Source organism: Peromyscus maniculatus, chromosome 7 (genome assembly GCF_049852395.1).
Source record: "Peromyscus maniculatus bairdii isolate BWxNUB_F1_BW_parent chromosome 7, HU_Pman_BW_mat_3.1, whole genome shotgun sequence".
Taxonomy (NCBI): Eukaryota; Metazoa; Chordata; class Mammalia; order Rodentia; family Cricetidae; genus Peromyscus; species Peromyscus maniculatus.
This window is the reverse complement of record NC_134858.1, coordinates 68,112,851-68,134,456: the sequence shown is the minus strand read 5'-3', so window position 1 is coordinate 68,134,456 and position 21,606 is coordinate 68,112,851. Positions and strand designations below refer to the sequence as shown.

Below are 21,606 nucleotides of genomic sequence, written 5' to 3'. Positions count from 1 at the left end.
ACTTTTTGTTTGTTTGTTCACTCGAGACAGGGTTTCTCTGTGTAGTCCTGGCTATTCTGGAACTCATTCTGTAGACCAGGCTGGCCTAGAACTCAAGAGATCCTCCTGCCTCTGCCTTCTGAGTGCTGAAACTAAAGGTGTGCCCCACCACCGCCCAGCTGTATTTTCTTCTTATGGGTTTTTAGACAGGGTCTAGTCATGTAGCTTAGCCTGGCCTCGAACTTGCAATCCTGCTGTCTGTGATGCACCTGTTTTACCTTCTAAGTTACAAGTGAGAGGCTGCACCATAACTCTCAGCTATAAGATTTTATTTAAAATCTCTCTCTGAAGATGTAGCCTCCGTATTTTTTGATACAATTTCATAACTTGGTCTCTGAAATAACTTTTCTTTCACTATCAGGATGGAATGGTTTCACTTATTCTATCCCATAGAAATTGGTTTAGCTGTGCAGTGGTGACGCACGCCTTCAATCCCAGCACTCGGGAGACAGAGCCAGGCAGATCTCTGTGAGTTCGAGGCCAGCCTGGGCTACAGCGCAAGATCCAGTAGAGGCACCAAAACTACAGAGAAACCCTGTCTCGAAAAACCAATTTAAAAAAATGGCTTCAACTTTAAAAAGGTTACTGTTCCATGAGATACTTTACTTCCACCTGTTGAACATGCTGTAATAAAGTAGCCTGTGGTGTAAACAGGGTTCCTAGACACAACACTGCCACGCAGCTCACTAGCTGCATAAGCTCGAAGCATCCCAGCAGTGGAACTCAAAAAGTTGCCAAAACTACACAGAGCTCAATTCCAGTTTTCTGAAAATTAGTAATCTAGAAAAGTACTCCCCCCTCATCTATCATGCAGAAATGAGGGTACACAGAGAGAATGGGGACAGGCCTGCTGCCTCTCACTGTCCAAAGGGCCCCTTCCTGAGTATTACAAGTGACCAGAAACACTGCTCCCAGAAATGTCAGTTCTCTTCCACTGAGGTAAAACAGGGAGCCACAGCTCACCTCACTCCTCTGTGAGGACAACCACAGCAAGGCAAGACAGCCACAGAAAAGGCACACAGCTGGGAACAGCTGGCTACAGTCTTTTCTTTTTCTCCCTGAAGATTGATTTTATGAGTGTGAGTGGTTTTGCCTGCATGTATGTCTGTGTACCACGTGCACGTCTGTTGCCAAGTAAAGGCTAGAGGAGGGTATCAAATCCCCCAGGCCTGGAGTGACAGATGGCTGTGAGCCACCATGTGGGTACTGGGATCCAAACCTCGCTCCTCTGCAAACAGTAAATGCTCTTAAGCAGGGAGCCATCTCTCTACCCCAGCTCTGCAGTCTGAACATGATGTACTCCTGTAACTGCTCTTCTAGTGGACACTACTGAGTCAAAGACTCCATCACCATTTTCCTAAATCTGGCAATCTAGCCAGTGGTGAGTGGTAAGGTATCTATTTGAAAGCATGGCACTTAAAGAATTACTATACAACAGGTCCTTGTGAATAGATGAAACCATCTATAAATGTTGTTTCCAGCACTGGGGTGCTTTCAAATGTACGCCGTGCATAAGAGGGAGCAAAGCAAGTCTCACCACGTTCACATGCAGCCACTTCCGCAACAACGTCAACACCAAGAGTTCCCACTATTATCAAAGTTCATCCTAGCAATGTTAGACTAATAAAAAATTAAAGCATTGAAAAGAATATCACACTTTAAATTATTTTACACCAAATGGAAAAAAACAAACAAACAAGATTTAGACTTCCTAAAAGTCTGTTTTGTAAGAAGTCTCTACTATTTTACACAAAGGTTGAACTTTCTAACTCTAAAAATAACAGGAACCTCTGCTCCTAATCACTTTTGCGGCACCAGAACCTTCAGCTGCTAACAGTTTGTCCACATCACATTCAAAGCTCACGGTTAAACTTAAAGCAGTTTTATGAAGTAAAGAATCACAAAGTAAAGCTACGGTTGCTTTTCCAAGCCCTTCCCCCACAATGTTATACTCACAGGACTAAGTGCAAACTTACTTGGGCTGTTAGAAAAGTGTCATCTTCGCCTTCTTGAGCTTCAGTGTCCTAAGTAAAAGGTATACAACAGCTTTGCTTTACAAAACATCTAGGTACAACAGGAACGCTTTGATGCTCATACCTGGGTATCACTGCCTCATGCTCTGATAACTGTGGGCACCAAACTAGGAATTCAGGCTACACTATTTATGACAACAGAAAACTATCAGTTGTGCTACTACATAGTTAGAAAAGTCTTGAGCCCCTCATTTACCAGCCTAGGCAAGAGGCAAGTGCTTTATGAATACTGACAGTCCTCATTCCCTATGATCCAATACTTCAAAGCAGGACAATAGTCTATTTTAAAGGAAAGATCTGAAAATCGCTTTACAACTCAACTTTAATTTTCTTACCCTTGATAATAAATGAAGAAACATAACTTTTTATCCTACTGAAGCAAATGGGGGTGGAAGGACCTATCACCAAGTAATACTGGCAAGGTCTGAGTGAAATAGGCACACTCATTCCTAGTGGCAGAGAAAACCCCCAAACCTTAAATGTTTAAGGTTGTAAAGCAGCTATCAGACACACAGAAAGTAGCCTAATTACCAAGTAATTATGGTATGTTATATAAAAATAAAATATAGAATCAACAGCAATTTATGGCATGGCAATAACTATGTAAATATATATAAAATAAGCAAAAAATTTAAAAGCTTTAGATGATAAGATTCTGGGTAATTTTACAAAATACACTTCTTTTTAAGTTCTGAGACCTCCAAATCAAACCAAAAAAAAAAAAAAAAAAAAAAAAAAACAAAAAACTTTCTATTAGTAAATCTTAATTTATCCGGATCATGTTTTAAGAAAACTGGCTGAAGACCTGACTCTCGATGTCCTCTTTTTCTCTATCTTCTTCTATTGCTTCTGCCTCTATTAATTCTTCGGTCTTCTTGTTCTCTTCTGCAGAAAGCAACTCCTGGGAATGCACAATGTCTTCTTCACTTTCACCAAATTCTTCCAAGTCCTTTAGCTCGTCATTTCCATCTTGTTCATGTGTCTCTTGATTCTCCAATTCACAGTCCTTTTAATGGTAAGAAAATTTGGTACAACTAGAGGCCAAGTGGTGTGGGTTATCACCAAACACGTTTGAAAATTTACAACTCTACATGTGGCAGATCTGACTGTATTTTATGATATCCCAGAGTGCAAGGCCAAGCATTTGTACCTGTCACATAAACTGCCTTTTAAGCATGTAGTCAATAACCAAACCAATGAGCCATAACTAAATCTCAAATTCCACACTGAAATATAAGCTGAATCGCTACAGAGATACTCTAAGTTCATTATTTCAGAGTTTCCAAGCCACAGTCTAAGAGCTGTCCAGAAGGCATAGCTTCTAGGAAATGAAGTGATTCTCCACTCTCCATGTGCCAGTCTAATTTAACAGCAGAGACCCTGGACATCATATGCATATTTAAACATGAAGTTGACTTCTAGTTAATAAGAGAGAACTCCCATTGCTGCACCAGTCTACTCTTGAAAAGTATGCATATTGTTCATTTAAAAGTACTGCTTCAAATCTCTCACTGTCAATTTACATAGGAGAGGACATGGGTTGGGGTTAGCTCTGTACCAGATCTATGTCCTTCAAAACACACAGAGATAGGGTATTTTGGTGGGAGGAAGGGCTGACAGTCGCAGATGCACCTTCCTTATTCTGCAGCAAATCAAGGTTTAAGAAGTTGTTTCTGGGCTAACAAGGAAAAGGCAGTCTACTCACCATTTGTAGCTGCTCAGAAGGGAAACTGTCTAGTGAGGCAGGAAGGCAGCAAAGCCATGGCTGCTCCACAGTGCAGAGAGCCCACAGAGTGGGCTCTGCGGTGACCACCACAGCCTGACTAGGGAGCGTGGAGGGAGGGGCTAACAGTGTAGGTCATTTAGGATGGCAGAGGCACAAAGATGGAGGGAGTCCCTGAAGGAACTAACTACACCATTCTGAAGCAAACCTGGACGTCATTTACCCACAGAAACAACCACTGGACTGCCATTTACCCACCACTACCCTAAAACTTATGAAATGAACAGTTCTAGAAGCAAGAAAAGAAATTCACTGATTTTATCAACTACATCACATATACTTTTAAAGTGAAGAAAGAAATATTAAGAACTAACGGTATATTCACACAGTGAATTCTAACACTCTCTTTTGCTCTTCTAGACCTCACCAGATTATTTTAAGGCTGACACAAAAGTACCCTCCCAGCAGATGGGCCATCTCACTACTCCACTCAAAAAGCACGTGTCTCCTCTAATCCTCTAACATTCCAAATGACTGATACAATTTAAAAACAGTAGGAAACTAAACATTCTTTTTACAAGTTGCAATGTTTTCTAGTTTATAATTTTTGCTTAATCACACACTAGTAAAGAAGCACAGAAACTAATAACAAAGAAATAGACCCAGTGAAAGACACACCACAAGAATAATAGATATCAAAACTAAAGAGTTCTTAAAGGCTCAAACAAAAGCTGGTTATAGGAATGCAGTCACTAAGTTTAGTGGCTCCCCAGGCAAATAGTTATAAAACTATCTGCTTTCAAGGTTCTCAATGAAATGCTTCTATCTCTGTGCGGTGTGATGTGTGTGGAACAGAGAGAGCACAGAGCTAGGCTGTAGGAGCTACAGGTGGGAAAATGGACAAGAGCTGACCTCATAGTCAACACACAAATACCCAGAGACAATTGTGACAATGTGAACTAACTAACATAAGAACACATAATAGATGGGAATAAAAATGCATGTAATTTAAAAAGCACTGTGATCATTAATATCTGCAAATGCCACAGTGCTTAAGACCCAAAAAGAGCACACTACTTTTCATTCAAAGAAATAAAATACCAACTACAACTAAAAATAACTTGTTCTATACTTGTAATACACAGAACTATCACTGCCCCAATCAAAATTACTTATTTAATTTTCTGTTTTTGAGGTACATTCCTTTTTGGTTCAAAAAGGTGTGGTGTATTTATCTTTTAACGGGTGTAACAAATTTCTTAATATGATCCTTACTAGGTAATAACACATCAGCAATTTTCCCTCTCTGGTTTTAAAGTATACATGATCGAGTCCTACATATAGTGTATAAAAGTTAATGCAACAAGCAGACTGAAAAAAATACCAGTATCCTTCACAAGTGCAACGCTGTCCACCTAACACACCATTCATTATCCTGGGTGTTCTCCAGGTCCCCAGGCCTCAGATTCCCACTTGAATGCCCAAACATACTTATCAGTTTTAGTTTTGTTTTGTTTTTTAAGCCAAGGGTCTGTGTAGCCTAGGCTGGCCTCAGAGATCTGCCTGCCTCTGCTAGAATTAAAGGTATGTGCCACCATACCCAGCTTAGATTTTCTTCATGTCTCAGTTAGCTACAGAGTTATTTCTTGTATACCTCAATTATGAGAGCTCACGGGGCTGCCAATATTTAAGTCTCTTTAACCTATGTTCTTCAGTGTCTATTGTTCAAGTCAAAATCCATGAATTTATCATCACACAAAGTATACATCTTAACCTAGAGATGAACACTTTACCTTGACAAAAGCATCATCTTCCACAGAAGCATCTCCACTCAACTCATCTGCTTCTTGTTTTTTACCTGCGAAAGAAGGAAAATGGGCTAACAACCAGTAGTTTATTACTCGAAGAAGAAAAAAACATTCTACACTTACTCTCCACTCCTGAGACCATCTACAACGCTAATGGGAACTACTTAAAAACCACCTTGTCATAGCTATCCCAAACAAAAAAGCTTTCCCAAAGCCATGCCATCTCCCTGACATGTGTGCTGTCAGGACCCATCACCTCAACTCACCTAATGCAAAGGGACATTTCCTTCACACGCACACATTCTGTCTTCAGCCTGTCAGTGGCAGCACATTTCAACAGTGTTTTACAATCTAGATATGTAACCAGATACCTAGAGCCAAGTTCAAGACTCAATATCCATAAAATCTTCAATCCTCCTCTTAAACAGCTTTATCTGAAATAAAACGCTCACACTTGGCCAGCCATGATAGTCCACACCTGTAATCCCACCAATTTGGAAGGTGGATACAGGAGGATCAATAGCTCACGTTACTTCCAGCTAATCTAGGCTACATGACAAGTCTCTCCCATCACCTGCACAGCATACCAGTTGATACAAAATGTCTAGTCCTGTTTCCAGAACCTCTCACCTCCCCATGAAGGGAAAACAGTCCTTTGGTGCAGTGACTGGCTGGATGCTCTCTTTCCCCCAAAGCCTCAGTACAGCAGCAGTCCTGACCACTCTAGCATGAGGGCCAGGCACTGCTCACTCAACATGACACCTAGCAGATGCAAAGCAGGAGAACGGACTTCCAGATGCAGACCATCCCCAGCTTCCTGGCAGACCACAAGAGTTCTCTGCTCAGCCCTCATTTTCAAAACTATGTTATTTGGTGGAATTTAAAGAGTGCTACTACAGTTCTGGGAGGCAGGGAATACATTCCACACAGCCAATGCTACAAGTTTCTTATGTCTTCAATATAGCACACCCCCCCACAAAAAAAAACCTACCTAAAAATCTGTAATTCACCGTAAATGTTGTCTTTAGAAAATCACAGCCACTGAAACTTTAGTGTTTATATTTTAACCTTTTTTTTTTTCATTTCTTTTGAAATGTAAACAACTATTTCCTTCTGAGGCAAACTAACCTGCCTTTTCCTTTTGCCTGAAACAGGTACTGACCATTCTACGGCCAAGGCTGAAGATTCAGCAACTCCTGAGTCTAACTACTAAGGGAAATGTTAAAAAGTAAGTTCTTTCCTATCACTATCCAGTCACCCTATCTTCACATGTTCTCAATTCAAAACCCCCTCTGTGAGTGAGTGAGTGAGTGAGTGAGTGAGTGAGTGAGTGAGTGAGTGAGTGAGTGGTAACAGGAAACCAAACACTGGTCCGTCCGGCAAGTGGAAGAAGCAAGCCTGGGAGACTATGCTTCCCATTTACTCAAGGAGCAGGGCATGCCTTGAGAATACAGAGTCTTTAAAAACTTGCTTTCAAAGGGGAAGGAGATGAGACAGGTCTCACTTCCTAGCCCCAGATAGCCCGGAACTCACTATGTAGCTCAGGCTGGCCCTGCACTGCAGCCTTCCAGTGCTGGATTACAATGCATCAACTGCAGCTGCCGGCTTCAGCTTCCTAGTTAGACCACCGGTGCCGAAAGTTTAAGGAAAACATAAATGTATAATGTACTTAAGAATTTACAATTACTATCATTCTTTTTATCATAAATAGTATTTTACACAACAATCAAAATAAGGGAAGCCTAAGATCTAAATATAGAAATGACTTCAAGGGCGACCACTTCATAGCCCTTGTTCATTAGAACAACATAAGTGTGTTGAAGAAAAATAACAACAAAGGTGTCGCTTTTCTGAAAACTGAACACACATGATCTCATTAACTTGGCTATTACATTATAGAAGGACATCTCATAACAAAAATATTTAAGGTCTAGGGAGATGGCTCAGGGGTTACTAGCACTTACAGGCTTTTGCATAGGACCCAGGTTCTATTCTCAGCACCCATGTAGCAGCTCACAACCATCTGTAACTCCAATTCCAAGGGATCTGATGCCCTCTTCTGGTCTGCACGGGTAACAGACACTGGTCCACTTATATATGTGCAGGCAAACACTCAGACACATAAAATAATAAACTTTTTTTTTTTTTAATTTAAGGATGCTACATTTTGGTGGAAAAGGTTTTAAAAACCTCAAGGCCTTCCCTCTACAAATACATACCCAAGTTGCCTAGAGGGCAAAGCTTAGGGTGAACTCAGTTAGTTGCTTCAAAATGCTAAGTTTGTCTTTGTAATTAAAATCTATCTTACAATTTGCAAAGCACTTTTTATAAATACAACTTATTTTACAGGCATGCTTGGGTACACAGGACAGGTTTCCACAATTTTACAAAGATGTAAGGAGCTCAGAGGCCAAGTAGCATGCCCCAAACCAGCAAAAAAAACCAGCAAAGTCATTTGCTCACCTCTCAATTCCAGGGGGAGACTTTTCTGACTAACAAGGCCTCATTCTAGGAAGTGGTTAATGCACACAATTTACAGACACTCACAGCATGGTAACAAGCCACGCACCAGGCACACTCCACGGGGAAGCCCACTTGCTTTAATTTACTAAGAGGAAGCTCAAATTGCACTTCAACACAAACTCCCAGCAGCCACCGCCGCTGCTGCTCACTCTCTTCCTGCTGTCCAGAGTCCACAAGGGATGCTTTCTACAGTCACAGACCTGTGCATTTCACCCTCCGGCTACTCGGAAGCACTCATTCCACAAACTAGAAACCAAGGCTGAAAAGATCACGAAGATAGCAATATTTCAATCAAGCCCAATCCCACACCTGGAAGGCAGGAGATCCCTGAGGAGTGAAAATGGGGCAGATGCTCAGCTGCTATTTCTCCTGCTGTAAATAAAGGCTCCAAGGCCCCATCTTTAAAATGTCAACTGTGGTGACACACACCTTTAATCTCTGCACTTGGGAGACAGAGGCAGGCAGATCTCTGAGTTAGAGACCAGCCTGGTCTACACAATGAGTTCCAGAACAGCCAGGGCTACACAGAGAAACCCTGTCTCAAAACCACCCCCATCCCCCAAATTGTAAACTGTGGAATTCACAACAGTTAAGAAACTTGCCCCAGGACAGACAGACAAGAAGAGGCCGAAGAGGGCACATAGCAATGTCTTACTGTTGCTCTGCACTGTTGCCAGATGCCATGTTACATGAAAGCACTACACAGTGACTCGACTCTCTCCTTATGAACTTTAAAACCACAAGGACAAGATTGGGCAACACAGAGATAAGACTGCAGTACACAGCATTTGAGAAAACCGAAAACTCACACTTGCTGCTTTTGATCTAGTCATCAGATTTTGATGATCTGAAACTCTGGTTTATTTAACTAATGCTGAATTTGAAACTATATTGCAAATGCTTCCTCTGTGAAAACAATCATTACCTCTCCCTACAAATATAACTAGCCTGCATGAGCCACCATGGGGCCCATACGGCAGAGAAGCCAGTCCGGCACTAGAGCCAGCAGGTGTTCACTGTCCGGAACCTCCTGGCTGGTCCTAACAGACGAAGAGTAGTAGACACTAGGAGGCCCAGGTCTAGACTTCGATTAAGCCCAACTGGGACAAAGGTAAGAGGTGACACGTCAGTCAAAGAGTCATATGCAACCTCATCCTGTCAAAAAGGCTGGAGTAACTTTAACTGATGCTGTAAGTTGTATCGGCAGGTCTCTAGCTTTTCGTGCAGTCACAGATGTTCAAGGTCTTCAAGAAGGACCACATTCCAATAACACTTATGTTTAGCACACTTTATTCAGCTGGTAGCCATTTCTGTCTGTTCCTCTTAACCCTGTGCTAGGCAAAAGTCCTACAGACAACTTCCCCTCCTTTGTCCTTCAGGAATCTGGCATGTACCACAGAAAGGCAAACTGGCCCAAAGGAGAGCAGCATGACCAGGATGAAGGCTAACTCAAAGTAATGAATTTTGCACATTATTTTTAATGCTTTGTGAAACAAAACTAGAAAATAAGTTGGCCAGTAAACACTGTCTGAAAAAAAGAATAGAAAATGAAAGCAAAATTAACATATCACATCTTAAGCTACAGCAGAAGAGGTTAACTATTTTGAAATGTATAAAATTCACTTTTTAGGCAAAAATCACTTAAACCGAAGTTGACAAAGTTAGAAACATGTTTGTGAATGACAGTGTGTAGGTCAACAAATTCTTAATGAAACCTTGAGGCCAGTCATGTCTAAGAACTGCAATCTTCCAGGCTTTGCAAGAATGGGCACTCTATGTTCCACTTATTAAGTTAAACTCCTTCACAATCATTAGAAGTGTTTTTTACCTACGGGATATGGTGGCACTCAGGAGGCAGAGACAGGCAGACACCTGAGTTCAAGGCTAGCAGAGAAACTTTCTCAAAAAACAAAAACAAAAAAAAAGGAAGGAAATATTTATTTGCTGAAATATATGAATGGTTACATCAAACAAGAATAGCTCATTTTTACCACAAAACTTTTTTTTAAAGCTTTCAGAACTTACACATTTCAGAAATATATATAAAAAGTTTTAGGTTACAAATTGATTTTTCTTCTCCAAAGGTAAATTGGTCCTTTAAAGATTTGCAATCTTCACCAGACGGTGGTGGTGGTGATGGTGGTGGTGCACGCCTTTAATCCCAGCACTGGGAAGGTAGAGCCAGGTGGATCTCTGTGAGTTCCAGATCAACCTGAGCTACAGAGTGAGATCCAGGACAGACTCCAAAGCTACACAAAGAAACCCTGTCTCAGAAAAAAAAATAAATAAAAATAAATAAATAAATAAAAAAAATTGCAATCCACTTAGTAAGTAGATTCTGAAGTGATTTTTCCAAGTAACTTTACCTTTGAACACGAGACATCACTCTGAAATACAGGTAAGAAGAGCTAAGCTGTAGAGCACAGCGCCAGAGCAGATCCTGCCTAGCAGACGTGAGTCCTAGGGTGGTCCTCAGTCTCAGGGAGGGGAGGAGGCTTAGTTACAAAACGTCTGTTGGAAAGGGATATGATTTCCAACTGACCACTGACATTTCCAGCCAAAACCTCCTCTTCATTATTTGCTCTTGTTGTGTCTGGTCCGGGCACACTCACTGGTGCATGTTCGGAGGACAGCCTGCAGAAGTCAGTTTTCTCCTTCCACCATTGGGGTCCTCAGGGACCGAACTCAAGCTGTGCAGTGGCAGGCACCTTTTATCACTAAGCCATCTTGCCAGCCCCGGCCTAGAATATTTTAACCAAAAATCATTCCTGTGGTAATTGCTGGCATCTATTTTAGCTACTGTTGCTTTATTTTACTTTATTCTTGAGATAAAGTTTCTCTATATAGCTCAGGCTGGCCCCAAAATAAAAACTCCTGTCCCTCTCCCAAGTACTAGGATTACAGGTGTATACCATCACACCCAGCTGTATTTAGCTTCTATTAACTAACATTTTACTAACAGAACAAAATTTCTGAAAGTCCTTGCACCCTGTCTTAAATAGAGCAGTCACTGAATAAATGAGTTTGATTTTTTTTTTAATCTACTTCAGGGGAAACCAAGGAAAAAGAAATATATACACATATATATTTATGTATATAGATTGTGTGATTGTGTGTGTGTGTGTGTGTGTATAAAAAGGCGATTCAGCCGGGCAGTGGTGGTGAACGTCTTTAATCCCAGCACTTGAGAGGCAGAGGCAGAAGTTCGAAGCCAAGCCTGGTCTACAGAGTGAGTTCTAGGTCAGCCAAGGCTACACAGAGAAACCCTGTTGTGGGGGGGGGGGGGGGCGGGGCAGGAAAGGTGATTCATATTCATCATAATGAATCAATACCCAAAGTATATATCTTTAAAGTCCCTTAAATATGTCATCTAATGATAATTAGAATAAACATGAGATTTTTAAAGATAGTGAAAGGGCCCGGGTACATATAGTTTAGTAGCTGAGCACCTGCCTAGCATGTGTGAGGCCCCAAATCTGGGCTGACACCCTAGCACTGAGAAAATAATAATAAAACAAGTATGTAAAAATGAAAAGTATTAAAACTTATTTGAGTTCCTGTCAGGCTGTTAATAGCTATCAACTAAATATAGTTGTAGGGCTGGAGAGACGGCTCAGTGATTAAGAGCACTGGCTACCTTTGTAGAGGACCCAGGAGTGACTCACACCTATCCATAACTCCAGTTCCAGGGGATCTGATGCCTCTTCTGGCCTCCGAGGGCACCAGGCATACAGGTAGTACACAGACATACATAGAGGCAAAACACACATAAAATGAATAAATCTAAAAAATGTTAAAACTATTAATACATATATATATATATATATACATATATTATTTATTTATTTTAAGTCCTGCTTACATCTCAACACATCTGGGAGAATCAAACAAAAGCAGTGTAAAAGGCTTTTGGAACTATAAAATTGATGAGCAGAGTCACCCAGAAAAGGCAGACTAGCCTCAGCTGCACATGAGAACCATCTGGAAGCTTCCAGAGAAGACTGGTGGCCTGACAGAGCACAGAAACTGAGCCACAAAGAAGTGGGAAACTGGTATCTGATTTTGAGTGACTTTAATGCAGAGTATAGAATACCATTTAAATGATGGGAGTGACTAAAGAGGCCAGGGTGAGAAAAATCTGGGAGGAAAGGGACTGTTTTCAGATTCTCCACACTGAGCAAAGTGGCTTTCTACCTACCTTTAACAAAGCACCAAGTACATGATGTGGACGTATTGAAAGTGTTGAAAAGGGGGAAATGGGCCTGGAGTGATGGCTCAGCTGCTGGGAGCACTTGTTGCTCTTCTAGAGGACCTGACCTGGGTTCCCAGCACCCACACAGTGTTCACAACCATCTATAACTCCAGATTCTGAGCCCCAAGAGATCCAACATCTTCTCACTTCCTCAAGTATGCATGTGATGTACATAAAGACATGCAAGCAAAAACTCCTATAGATAAAATAGTTTTTCGAGACAGGGTTTCCCTGTGTAGCCCTTGCCTGGAACTCACTCTATAGACAAGGCTGGCCTCGAACTCAGAGATCCGCTGGCCTCTGCCTCCAGGTGCTGGGATTAAAGGCGTGGCCACCACCGCCTGGCTGATAAAATTAATACAATTTTTAAAATCCAAAGAAAAAATTTAAGTAAAAAAAAAAAATACTTAAACACAATGACAAATTCAAGGTGGGAGGGTTAAGAGCTATTTTTGTTTTTGGTTTTTTTGTATTATTCTGGATTATCTAATTTAAAAAAGAAAAACACTTCACCTTTATGACCAGGAAAACACTAAACTACTATTCCAGAGGAGAAGGGCTGCCACACAGGCGACTCGTGTTATGCAGCTTAGGATTTGCACAGTTAACTCCAGAAGCTGTAAAACACTGAGGTCCTTTCATTCTTTCAGAAGAATGACTGATTAAATAAATCAATAATCCACATGCCCTCTAAGCCACCATTCAATCTTTTCATTAAAATCTCAGGCCATCAACACTAATAATGACTTTTTTTCTGCACTTCATGCACGATCAACAGTTTAGTTTACATGAGTTCCTCAGCCTCTGAACACCTAAGATGACTGCGCTGGCAGGAAAGTACTATACAGGCATCGACTAGCTATATTCCATACTTGATATCATAGCTGAAAAATGGGCAGGAGTACCTTAATGACAAACACTGTTTTAACGGCTGAGACAAATGAGCGTTCTGAAATAAAAACAACATACGATCCCTGACACTAGATGCTATTCCAGCAAGGGTCAGGAGGCTTTCCAATGCAGCTACAGCGTGGTAACAAATACAAGAACAATGCAGTGAGCTGTGCATTCTCAAAGTACACTTGACATAGTGAGTGTATCAGGAGAAACCACTGTGCTCCTGAGGAAAAATGCCTGGTGTAAATGCTTCCTACAAATGTACAATCGAGACAGGCAGCAAGTAGTACTTTAGGAAATAACACTTCTCCAACAACCTTCAGAATTTATTCAACCAACATCTGAGCACAAAATACTTGCCCCAGGCTGTTAGAGGTGTAAGGACTACATCCTGAGACTTCACTGATCCTTACACTGGATCTTTCAGTCTAGCAGGCACATAAGAAACACCTGTGACAATCCTGGGCTCAAAGTCCACCTTTCACCACAGTTTTGTTAGTGACTAACATTCAACATACTAAAATTTAAAGCAGGTAGCAGAGCAGAACAACCATTCACTGGGACTGAACTACTCAAAATGTGCTCTAAGGCTACTAATTACATTATCTTAGTTGATAGTGTGTGTATACACACACACATACATATTTGAATTTTTGAGACAGTTTCCCTGTGTAGTTTTGGTGCCTGTCCTAGATCTCGCTCTGTAGACCAGGCTGGCCTCAAACTCACAGAGATCCTCCTGCCTCTGCCTCCCAAGTGTTGGGATTAAAGGCGTGCGCCACCACCGCCCAGCTATGATAATTTTTTAAAGTTTTACAAAATAAACACATAATATGTATTATTTTCTCACAAAAATATTAGATATCAGATGCTTGACCAAACCAAAATTACAAATTATACTTACTCCTATAGGTGGAAATCCTACATCTGTTTTGTTTTGTTTTAGCCTATATGCACTGAAAATTAGTTTCAACACCAATTAATGATACTTAATTCTGACTGCTGCATTGATTTGCTAACACATAATTTGCTGAAGTTTAGAGGTGATTTTGAATGTTGAAAATCTAGAAGAAATCAGATACAGTATCTGAAACAAGGCAGGGAGGCATTGGCTCTACCTGTTTAACAGCTTTCTTAACACACACCCAAGTAATACGATAGTAACTCGCAATGGGAGAAGCTTTCATCTAGGTTACTTATTAAAAAGTTCCCAGGAAAGAGACTGTAAAGAACTGAGAACTAATCCAGAAGGCAAACTGTTTTGATATTAGCTACATGTTATTACAAATACCAGAACCCACTACAACATGATCAATACCACAGACTTTTGTCCTTGAAAACTATGCCTTTTAAAAATTCTATATATAAGATTATAGACTCCTTTTCCTCTTCCCTGAGCATAATCATTTAACATATTTTAGGTGGGGAGAGGAGTGTGACAGGGATTGAACCCAAAGGCTGACCCAGTGAGCTTTACCTCCAGACGGAACATACATCCTTTTAAGATAGATTGATGAATGTATGTATGTATGTATGTATATGCACAGAACTACAAATACAAAGAAAAATATGTCAAAATCAAACAAGAAAAGCATGTGTTAACTGAATAAATCAGGTGGCATATCAATGCTAAAATCATTAAGTTAACTTGAGACTATGATTAATACATGGCTTATAAGCTATCACAATACACCAAATAAATGATGTGAATCAGAAACCTATACAAAACATGTTCATTCCTGTCATATTTCTTTCCCATTATGAAACAACTGCTTCACTGGCAGTTTCCAAGGTGATACAATGTATCGCTCAAGTTTAAAAGCCACAGATTTTCAAGATAATTTTGCTAATCTTCTAAATTCTATCTCCATGTTGCCATAACTACTGACCCAGGAAATGCTTCTCCTTTTTTAATTTCTATCAGCACACCCAGGGAACTCCTGAATCAAGAAATCTCAAATAGTAAGCTGGCCAGGTCCTAAGACACAGTGCTTAAGGTCAAAATTGAAGGTTCCCTTCTATTTAGATTAATCTAGTCAATCATCTGTGGTGGGTTGGTTGGTTGGTTGGTTGGTTGGTTTTTCCAGACAGGGTTTCTCTGTGTAGCTTTGGCTGTCCTGGAACTTGCTCTGTAGCCCAGGCTGGCCTCGAACCCAGACCCACCTGCCTCTACCTCCTCAGTGCTGGGATTAAAGGTGTGCACTACTGCCACTGCCTGGCCTATTCAATCATCTTACTCCCATTACATTCCTGTATAAACCGGGTCCAGCAGCAAAGTTATGTTACAATAACAAAATGCCCAGAAGTCCGTGACTTATTCTGTCTAGAAACTGTAGAGACCAGTCATCAGACAGCTAGTTGTCTACCCTCTGCCATAGGCCTTCAAAAGCAGGGAGGGGCTGGGGGAATTTGCAATTATTAAAATAAGATTACACTAGTTGGATGTTTTCAACAGTACCTAATTCCCATTTATTATAAAAATGTGCATTTGAAAATGACTTTTAGCTATTCACAGCAATCATTCTTCCCTTGGAAATACACCTAAATCGAATTTAAAAGTTATGATATTAAAAACCTTTAGTATCCCCATACAAAAGAAGCTTAAAACTTCTTGAAGAGCTAATTATTACCGGGTGGTGGTGCCACATGCCTTTAATCCCATCACTCATGAGGCAGAGCCAGGTGGATCTCTGTGAGTTCAAGGCCAGCCTGGTCTACAGAGGGAGATCCAGGACAGGCACCAAAACAACACAGAGAAACCCTGTCTCGGGGAAAAAAAAAAAAAAAAGAGCTAATTATTTGTGGCTTTTTTTTTTTTTTTTGCCTTTATTAGTATGACTGATGATGTCTTTTGAATTTCACTGAAAATTATTAGACTGCATAATGGAACAAATGCGAAATAACCAGTCTGTCAAATAAAATACTAAACATAAAGGTTACAGAACTTTTAATACACTAGAAAGAACAGCCAAGAGCCAAGGAAAGGTGTGTTAGGAATTTCATCAAAACTCTGCCAATTGTGGGGCAAGGTAGACACAGATCAAAGTGTTATTTGATTCTTTAGCACGTCCTACTATGAAGGAGCGGTATGCAACATAACTTTGTGCTTTTCTCCAGAATCAATAAAGAACTTTCTCACTTTCTAGTCAACTTCAGCCGAATCTAAAAGGCTACAAGTTACTCGGAGCCTGGTAACAGCCAACTTTTCTTCCTTGACCCAAGAAGGCAGAGTGCCAGAGGGAGACAGCAAAGAGTAGCACCATATAAACAGGGCAAGTGGTACAAGAGCAGAGCCAAGTTATATAACCGAAAGTATATTTGAAAATATGTTCAGAACTCGTAACAACCTTTGCCTTTGGTTGGTTTCTTGTTTGGAGTATCAGTTGAAACAGTTAATTCAATATTATCTGGATCGCCTCCTTCCTCTTCAATAGCCTACATTAGAAAGAGAAGTTAATATGCTACACAAACTATCTAAACTTATTTTATAAAAATTTAATGAAAATATATTAGCAAACCTCAAGTCTCAAGACATTAGAATTGCCAGTTATTCTACAAACCGACTTCACAAACGAGTTATTACGCTACACGGGGGTGGGGGTGGGGGGGTCATTAAGTATCAAAATGTCTTGGAACTTGAAATTTCAACGAGTCGATAGTTATATGTCACATATATACTGAACAAGAATCTAATGTTCTATTACAGAAAAGTTTATAGCCACTTAAATAACGAAGAGTTTTCCTAACGTGTATTGCGTACACTTGTTCCCCCTCTCCGATTCCAAGGCTTCACGTGAATAAACCTGAAAGCTTAGCAGGGCTGAGAACGTAAGATGATTATGCTGATGCAATCAGAAACTAAAAATTAAAAAAATATATCAACTAAAAGCCCAGGGGAAGAAGACAAACCTTCCTTCTCATCCACCCATCAACTCCCACTACCGATTTCTCCGAACAGGGGTGAAGAAACGGTTGGGCACAATTAAACGGTAACTTCGACCAAGTCAGCAAACTAACCATCGCCTCGGAGCCCGAGCGATGCACGCGCTGCGCACCGACCGCAGGCCGGGGTACCCAGCGCCGCCCCGGGTCTGCAGCACCGCCCTCGGCAGGCCGCGGCGCCGACCGAGAGGACGTCCCGGGGGAGACGCGGGGGGCGCGACCAGCGGCGGCTCGCGAGGCCGCTGGAAGGCCAGGCTTGTCGCGGAGGCTCCGGCCTCGCGCGCCCGGCACGCACAGGCGCCGCCCGGTCCGCCGCGACCGCGGAAGCGCAGCAACCCAGCGGCGCGGCCTACGCTGCCCTGCGCGCAGCGCCGGGGCCTCACCTGCTTCAGCCGGGAGACCAGCACCGTCTTGACCCCGTTGATGTCCAAGTTGCGGCGCTTCAGCTCCGACCTGAGGTCGATGACCCGCAGCTCGGTGATCTTCTTCCCTTCCGCCTGCCCTGAGGCGGCCGAGGCTGCCACGGCCCCGGCAGCGGCAGCGGCAGCCATTTTGGGAAAGCAGCGCGCTGCCGAGGCAGCGAGTGGGCTGCAGGGCGGCGGCGGCGGAGGAGGAGGCAGCGGCGGTGGAGGCGGTGGCCGCGGCAGCACCAACTTCCAACCCGGGGCCGGGCGGCCAGCGGCGCCGCGCTACGCTGCGCACAATGAGCCGCTGACCACGCCCCCCCGCGGGGACCACGCCCCCCCCGGCCCGCAGCCCCAGCGCAACCTGCAGCAGCGGCACCCGGATGACGGGTGCGCGTGCGCACTGAGCAAGCATGGCGGGGGCGGAGCTCTGAACGACTAGCGGCGCTGCCCCTGGCGTGGGCCCCGGGACCATCCAGCGCGTCCGACCGCACAGCTGTCCTTTGCACCGCGGTCCCCACCTCTCCATTAACCATCTTCTCTTCGCGTCCCGCATCTGGAGCCACCGCCACGTGAGAGGCACCCCAGAGTACAGAGAGGAGGCGCGTCTCGCCACCGTAGCGAAGGGGGGCGTGTACGCACGCCAAGCCTCCCCGGAAGAAGCACGGAGTCATCGCGGAAAGGTGGTCGGGGTACACCGGGGAACCTGGGTCGCCGGGTTCCGCCCCCGAACGCCCAGAGAAACCTCCTGAGACTGCGAGCCCCGGGGACCTATAGGACACTGCCCACTGGCTCTCCCAGGGGACCGTGTCACGCTGCGACATCCTGAAGCTTAGTTCGTTCTAGGGCTGCCCCTGAAAACCACCAGAAAAACGTCCTCTCCGTGTTGGCCTGTTTGCCCATCCACCCTGGTGGACGTGACGGCTCAATGAAATTGTTCACAAAAAGAGATTAGTTCTTAAGTACTTGTTTCCCTGATCCTGTGCCGTGTGTGCTGTCTTGCGCCCTCAGCATTTAGAATGTCAAGGACAGGGGCCTCTTTATGGAGAACCAGCCTGTACTAGTGAGTGTCTCTTCGTAATTTTAGTCAGGATTATGAATCATCACAACATAAGCATTTATGGAATAAACTGAAAGTTCGATGAAGTTAAGTAGGATACACCAGAACTGGACTAACGCTTACTGGTGGTGGGTTTTGTTTGTTTGCGTCCTTATTTTTACCCCTTTCTCCAATTTCCTGGTTTTAAAACTTAAATTGATGAGGTGTGACTGACTTTGGGTTGCCTTTTCTGATGCAATTAGCTCAAATGGAGGAAAACCGACGTTATAAAAGCTTACCTGACAGTTCGGTATTTCTTTGTGGCTTTCTTTTTCTTTCTTTCTTATGTATTTATTTATTTATTTATTTATTTATTTATTTATTTATTTATTCCGGATTCAGGGTTTCTCCGTGTAGACCTGGTTGTCCTGGAACTCACTGTGTAAGCCCTGGTTGGCCTGGAACTCAACAGAGATCCCCCTGCCTCCTGCCTCCTGAGTGCTGCTGGGATTATAAGCGTGCACTCCTGTTGCCCTTCTTTCTTTATAGCTTTTAAGGAACTCTCGGATATAACAACCCCCATAGTCCCTCCCAACTCTGTGAGGTAAATCTCCCAGATGCTTGAAGAGATGAAGTGACTTACAAAAGTTCCCGTGGCTTGTGTGTGGCAGAGCTGTGCTAGTATCCGAACCTCCTGATCCCGGGTTCAACTGTCTTAATCTACAAATGGGTTTCACACTCACAGGATTTTAGAATTCAAAGGTTCTTAATCTTCCAGACCAATTGCACCTCACTCCATCCCTTCACAGTAAATTGAGATGTTGAGTTTTGCTTAAGGGCCAACACCTATTGTCCATGTTTGCAGTAAGCCTTAGGTTTTATTCTGTCATTGTTCTCCCTCTTCCGGATCATCTTCTGTGGATACTTTTTTTTTTTTTTTCTTTTTTTTGGTTTTTCAAGACAGGGTTTCTCTATGTAGCTTTGCGCCTTTCCTGGAACTCACTTGGTAGCCCAGGCTGGCCTCAAACTCACAGAGATCCGCCTGCCTCTGCCTCCCAAGTGCTGGGATTAAAGGCGTGAGCCACCACCGCCCGGCCTGTGGATACTTTTAACCAGGGATCTAATTACTAACTTCACATTAATGATATATTCAAAGGGAATGAATTTTTATCCAGCTGTTTCCGTCTAAGGGGAAAAAAGACCTCTAATAATGGAGTAATCTTGGAAATCTGTGTATTCTCAGCTGATACCCTTGAGAAAGATTTCACTTTCCAAAATACAGAGAGTGCTTACCATGAATCTGGTAAGGAGTAAATAACAGATTATCTTCAGCTCTCAGGAAGTTATCTGCTCTTCCCTATTCGAAAGACCACCGTGGTGAAAATAAAAGCAATGCGATAAAAATGACCAGAGACACGACAAACATACTGTATGTTTATTATTTGAGTCGTGGCTCAAAGAAAGGGGCAATAGTAAAGGGACAGTTGGAGCCAACTGATTAGATTTTGTCATCCCATCAAGGTTAAACGTGCGGAACAGAATAGGATTTTGTGGAGAGCCCCTAGTGGAAGTAGATGATGTCATCGTGCCTGCAACTTATTTGTAAATAATTGGAGAAAGACAAAAATGACATTATGCTGGCAATCACAAAAATGTAGTAAGATGTTAACAGTTAGGGAAACAAGTTTGGTAAAGTGTTCTTTAGTCAGATGAAGAGCAAAGGACTGTGCTGACTGGAGATGGTGCTCACTGGTAGAGTGCTTGCCAAACATACCCGAAGCCCCAGGCTTGATCCCCAGTGAAGCCAAGCGTGTAAAGTTATTCATTATATACTGTTCAAGTTTAAAAAAAATAAATAAGTTTCAGGGCCAGGTGATGGTGGAGCATGCCTTTAATCCCAGCACTCAGGAGGCAGAGGCAGGTGGATCTGTGAGTTTGAGGCCAACCTGCTCTACAGAGCAAGTTCCAGGACAGGTTCCAAAGCTACACAGAGACCCTGTCTCAAAAAAAAAAAAAAAAAAATAGTAAGTTGAGGGCCAAAAAGATGGCACTTGCTAAGTAACCTGGTGGCCTGAAAACTCTTGTAAAGGTGGAGGTAAAGAAGAGACTCCAAAAAATTGACCTCCACAAGTGCTCCATGGCTCCGGCACCCCCATGCACTCAAGACACACACAATAATAATAAATACAATTTGTTTACATAGTAACTCACTATGTATGTAGCCCTAGCTGGCCTGGAACTCTATGTAGACCAGGTAGACTTAGAACTCATAGAAATAGGCCTGCTTCTGCCTCCTGAGAGCTGGGGTTAAAGGTATATACCACCATGCCAGGCCCTAATATTTTTTTAAGAATACTATTCAAGCTGAGCAGTGGTGGCACATGCATTTTATCCCAGCATTTGGGAGGCAGAAGCAGGCAGATCTCTGAGTTTGAGGCCAGCCTGGTCTACAGAGCAAGTTCCAGGATAGCCAGGGCTACACAGAGAAACCCTGTCTCAAAACACCCCCCTCCCAAAAAGAGAGGGAGGGAGGGAGGGAGGGAGGGAGGGAGGGAGGGAGGGAGGAAGGAAGGAAGGAAGGAAGGAAGGAAGGAAGGAAGGAAGGAAGGAAGGAAGGAAGGAAGGAAGGAAGGAAGGAAGAATACTGTTCAAAAAGGAATGAATCAGCCAGGCATGATGGCACACACCTTTAACCCCAGCACTCAGGAGGCAGATGCAGGTGGATTTCTGTGAGTGCAAGCCAGCCTGGTCTACATAAAGTTTCAGATGAGTCAGGGCCACACAGTGAGACCCTGTCTTAAAAAAAAAAAAAAAAAAAAAAGGAATGACAATCGAGGATCAGCAAAATGTCTTGCCAAGTAACTGTGCTTAAGCCACCAACTCTGAAGCCTCCATCCCCAGAACTCTGAAGCCTCCATCCCCAGAACTCTGATCCCTCTATCCCCA

The 21,606-nt window shown here is 42.8% G+C and overlaps 1 protein-coding gene across 9 annotated transcripts in view; it reads right to left on the bottom strand.

The window, feature by feature from the left end:
* Positions 1-18,575, bottom strand: part of Sltm (SAFB like transcription modulator) — a 47,698-nt gene extending 29,123 nt beyond the window's left edge. For 4 of the 9 annotated variants that reach the window (XM_076576632.1, XM_015997945.3, XM_076576633.1 and 1 more), the window contains exons 1-4: positions 17,601-18,575; positions 5,589-5,653; positions 2,878-3,078; positions 2,016-2,063 (exon numbers count right to left, since the gene is read on the bottom strand). In XM_076576632.1, the coding sequence (XP_076432747.1) occupies positions 2,016-2,063; positions 2,878-3,078; positions 5,589-5,653; positions 17,601-18,177 (891 nt within the window). In that variant the 5' untranslated portion in view covers positions 18,178-18,575. Of the gene's footprint in view, positions 1-2,015; positions 2,064-2,877; positions 3,079-5,588; positions 5,654-16,622; positions 16,711-17,292; positions 17,463-17,600 lie in introns of those variants that run through there. The other 5 variants (XM_006979274.4, XM_006979275.4, XM_042281221.2 and 2 more) reach the window with 3 other exon arrangements.
* Between the last annotated feature and the right edge of the window lie 3,031 nt (positions 18,576-21,606).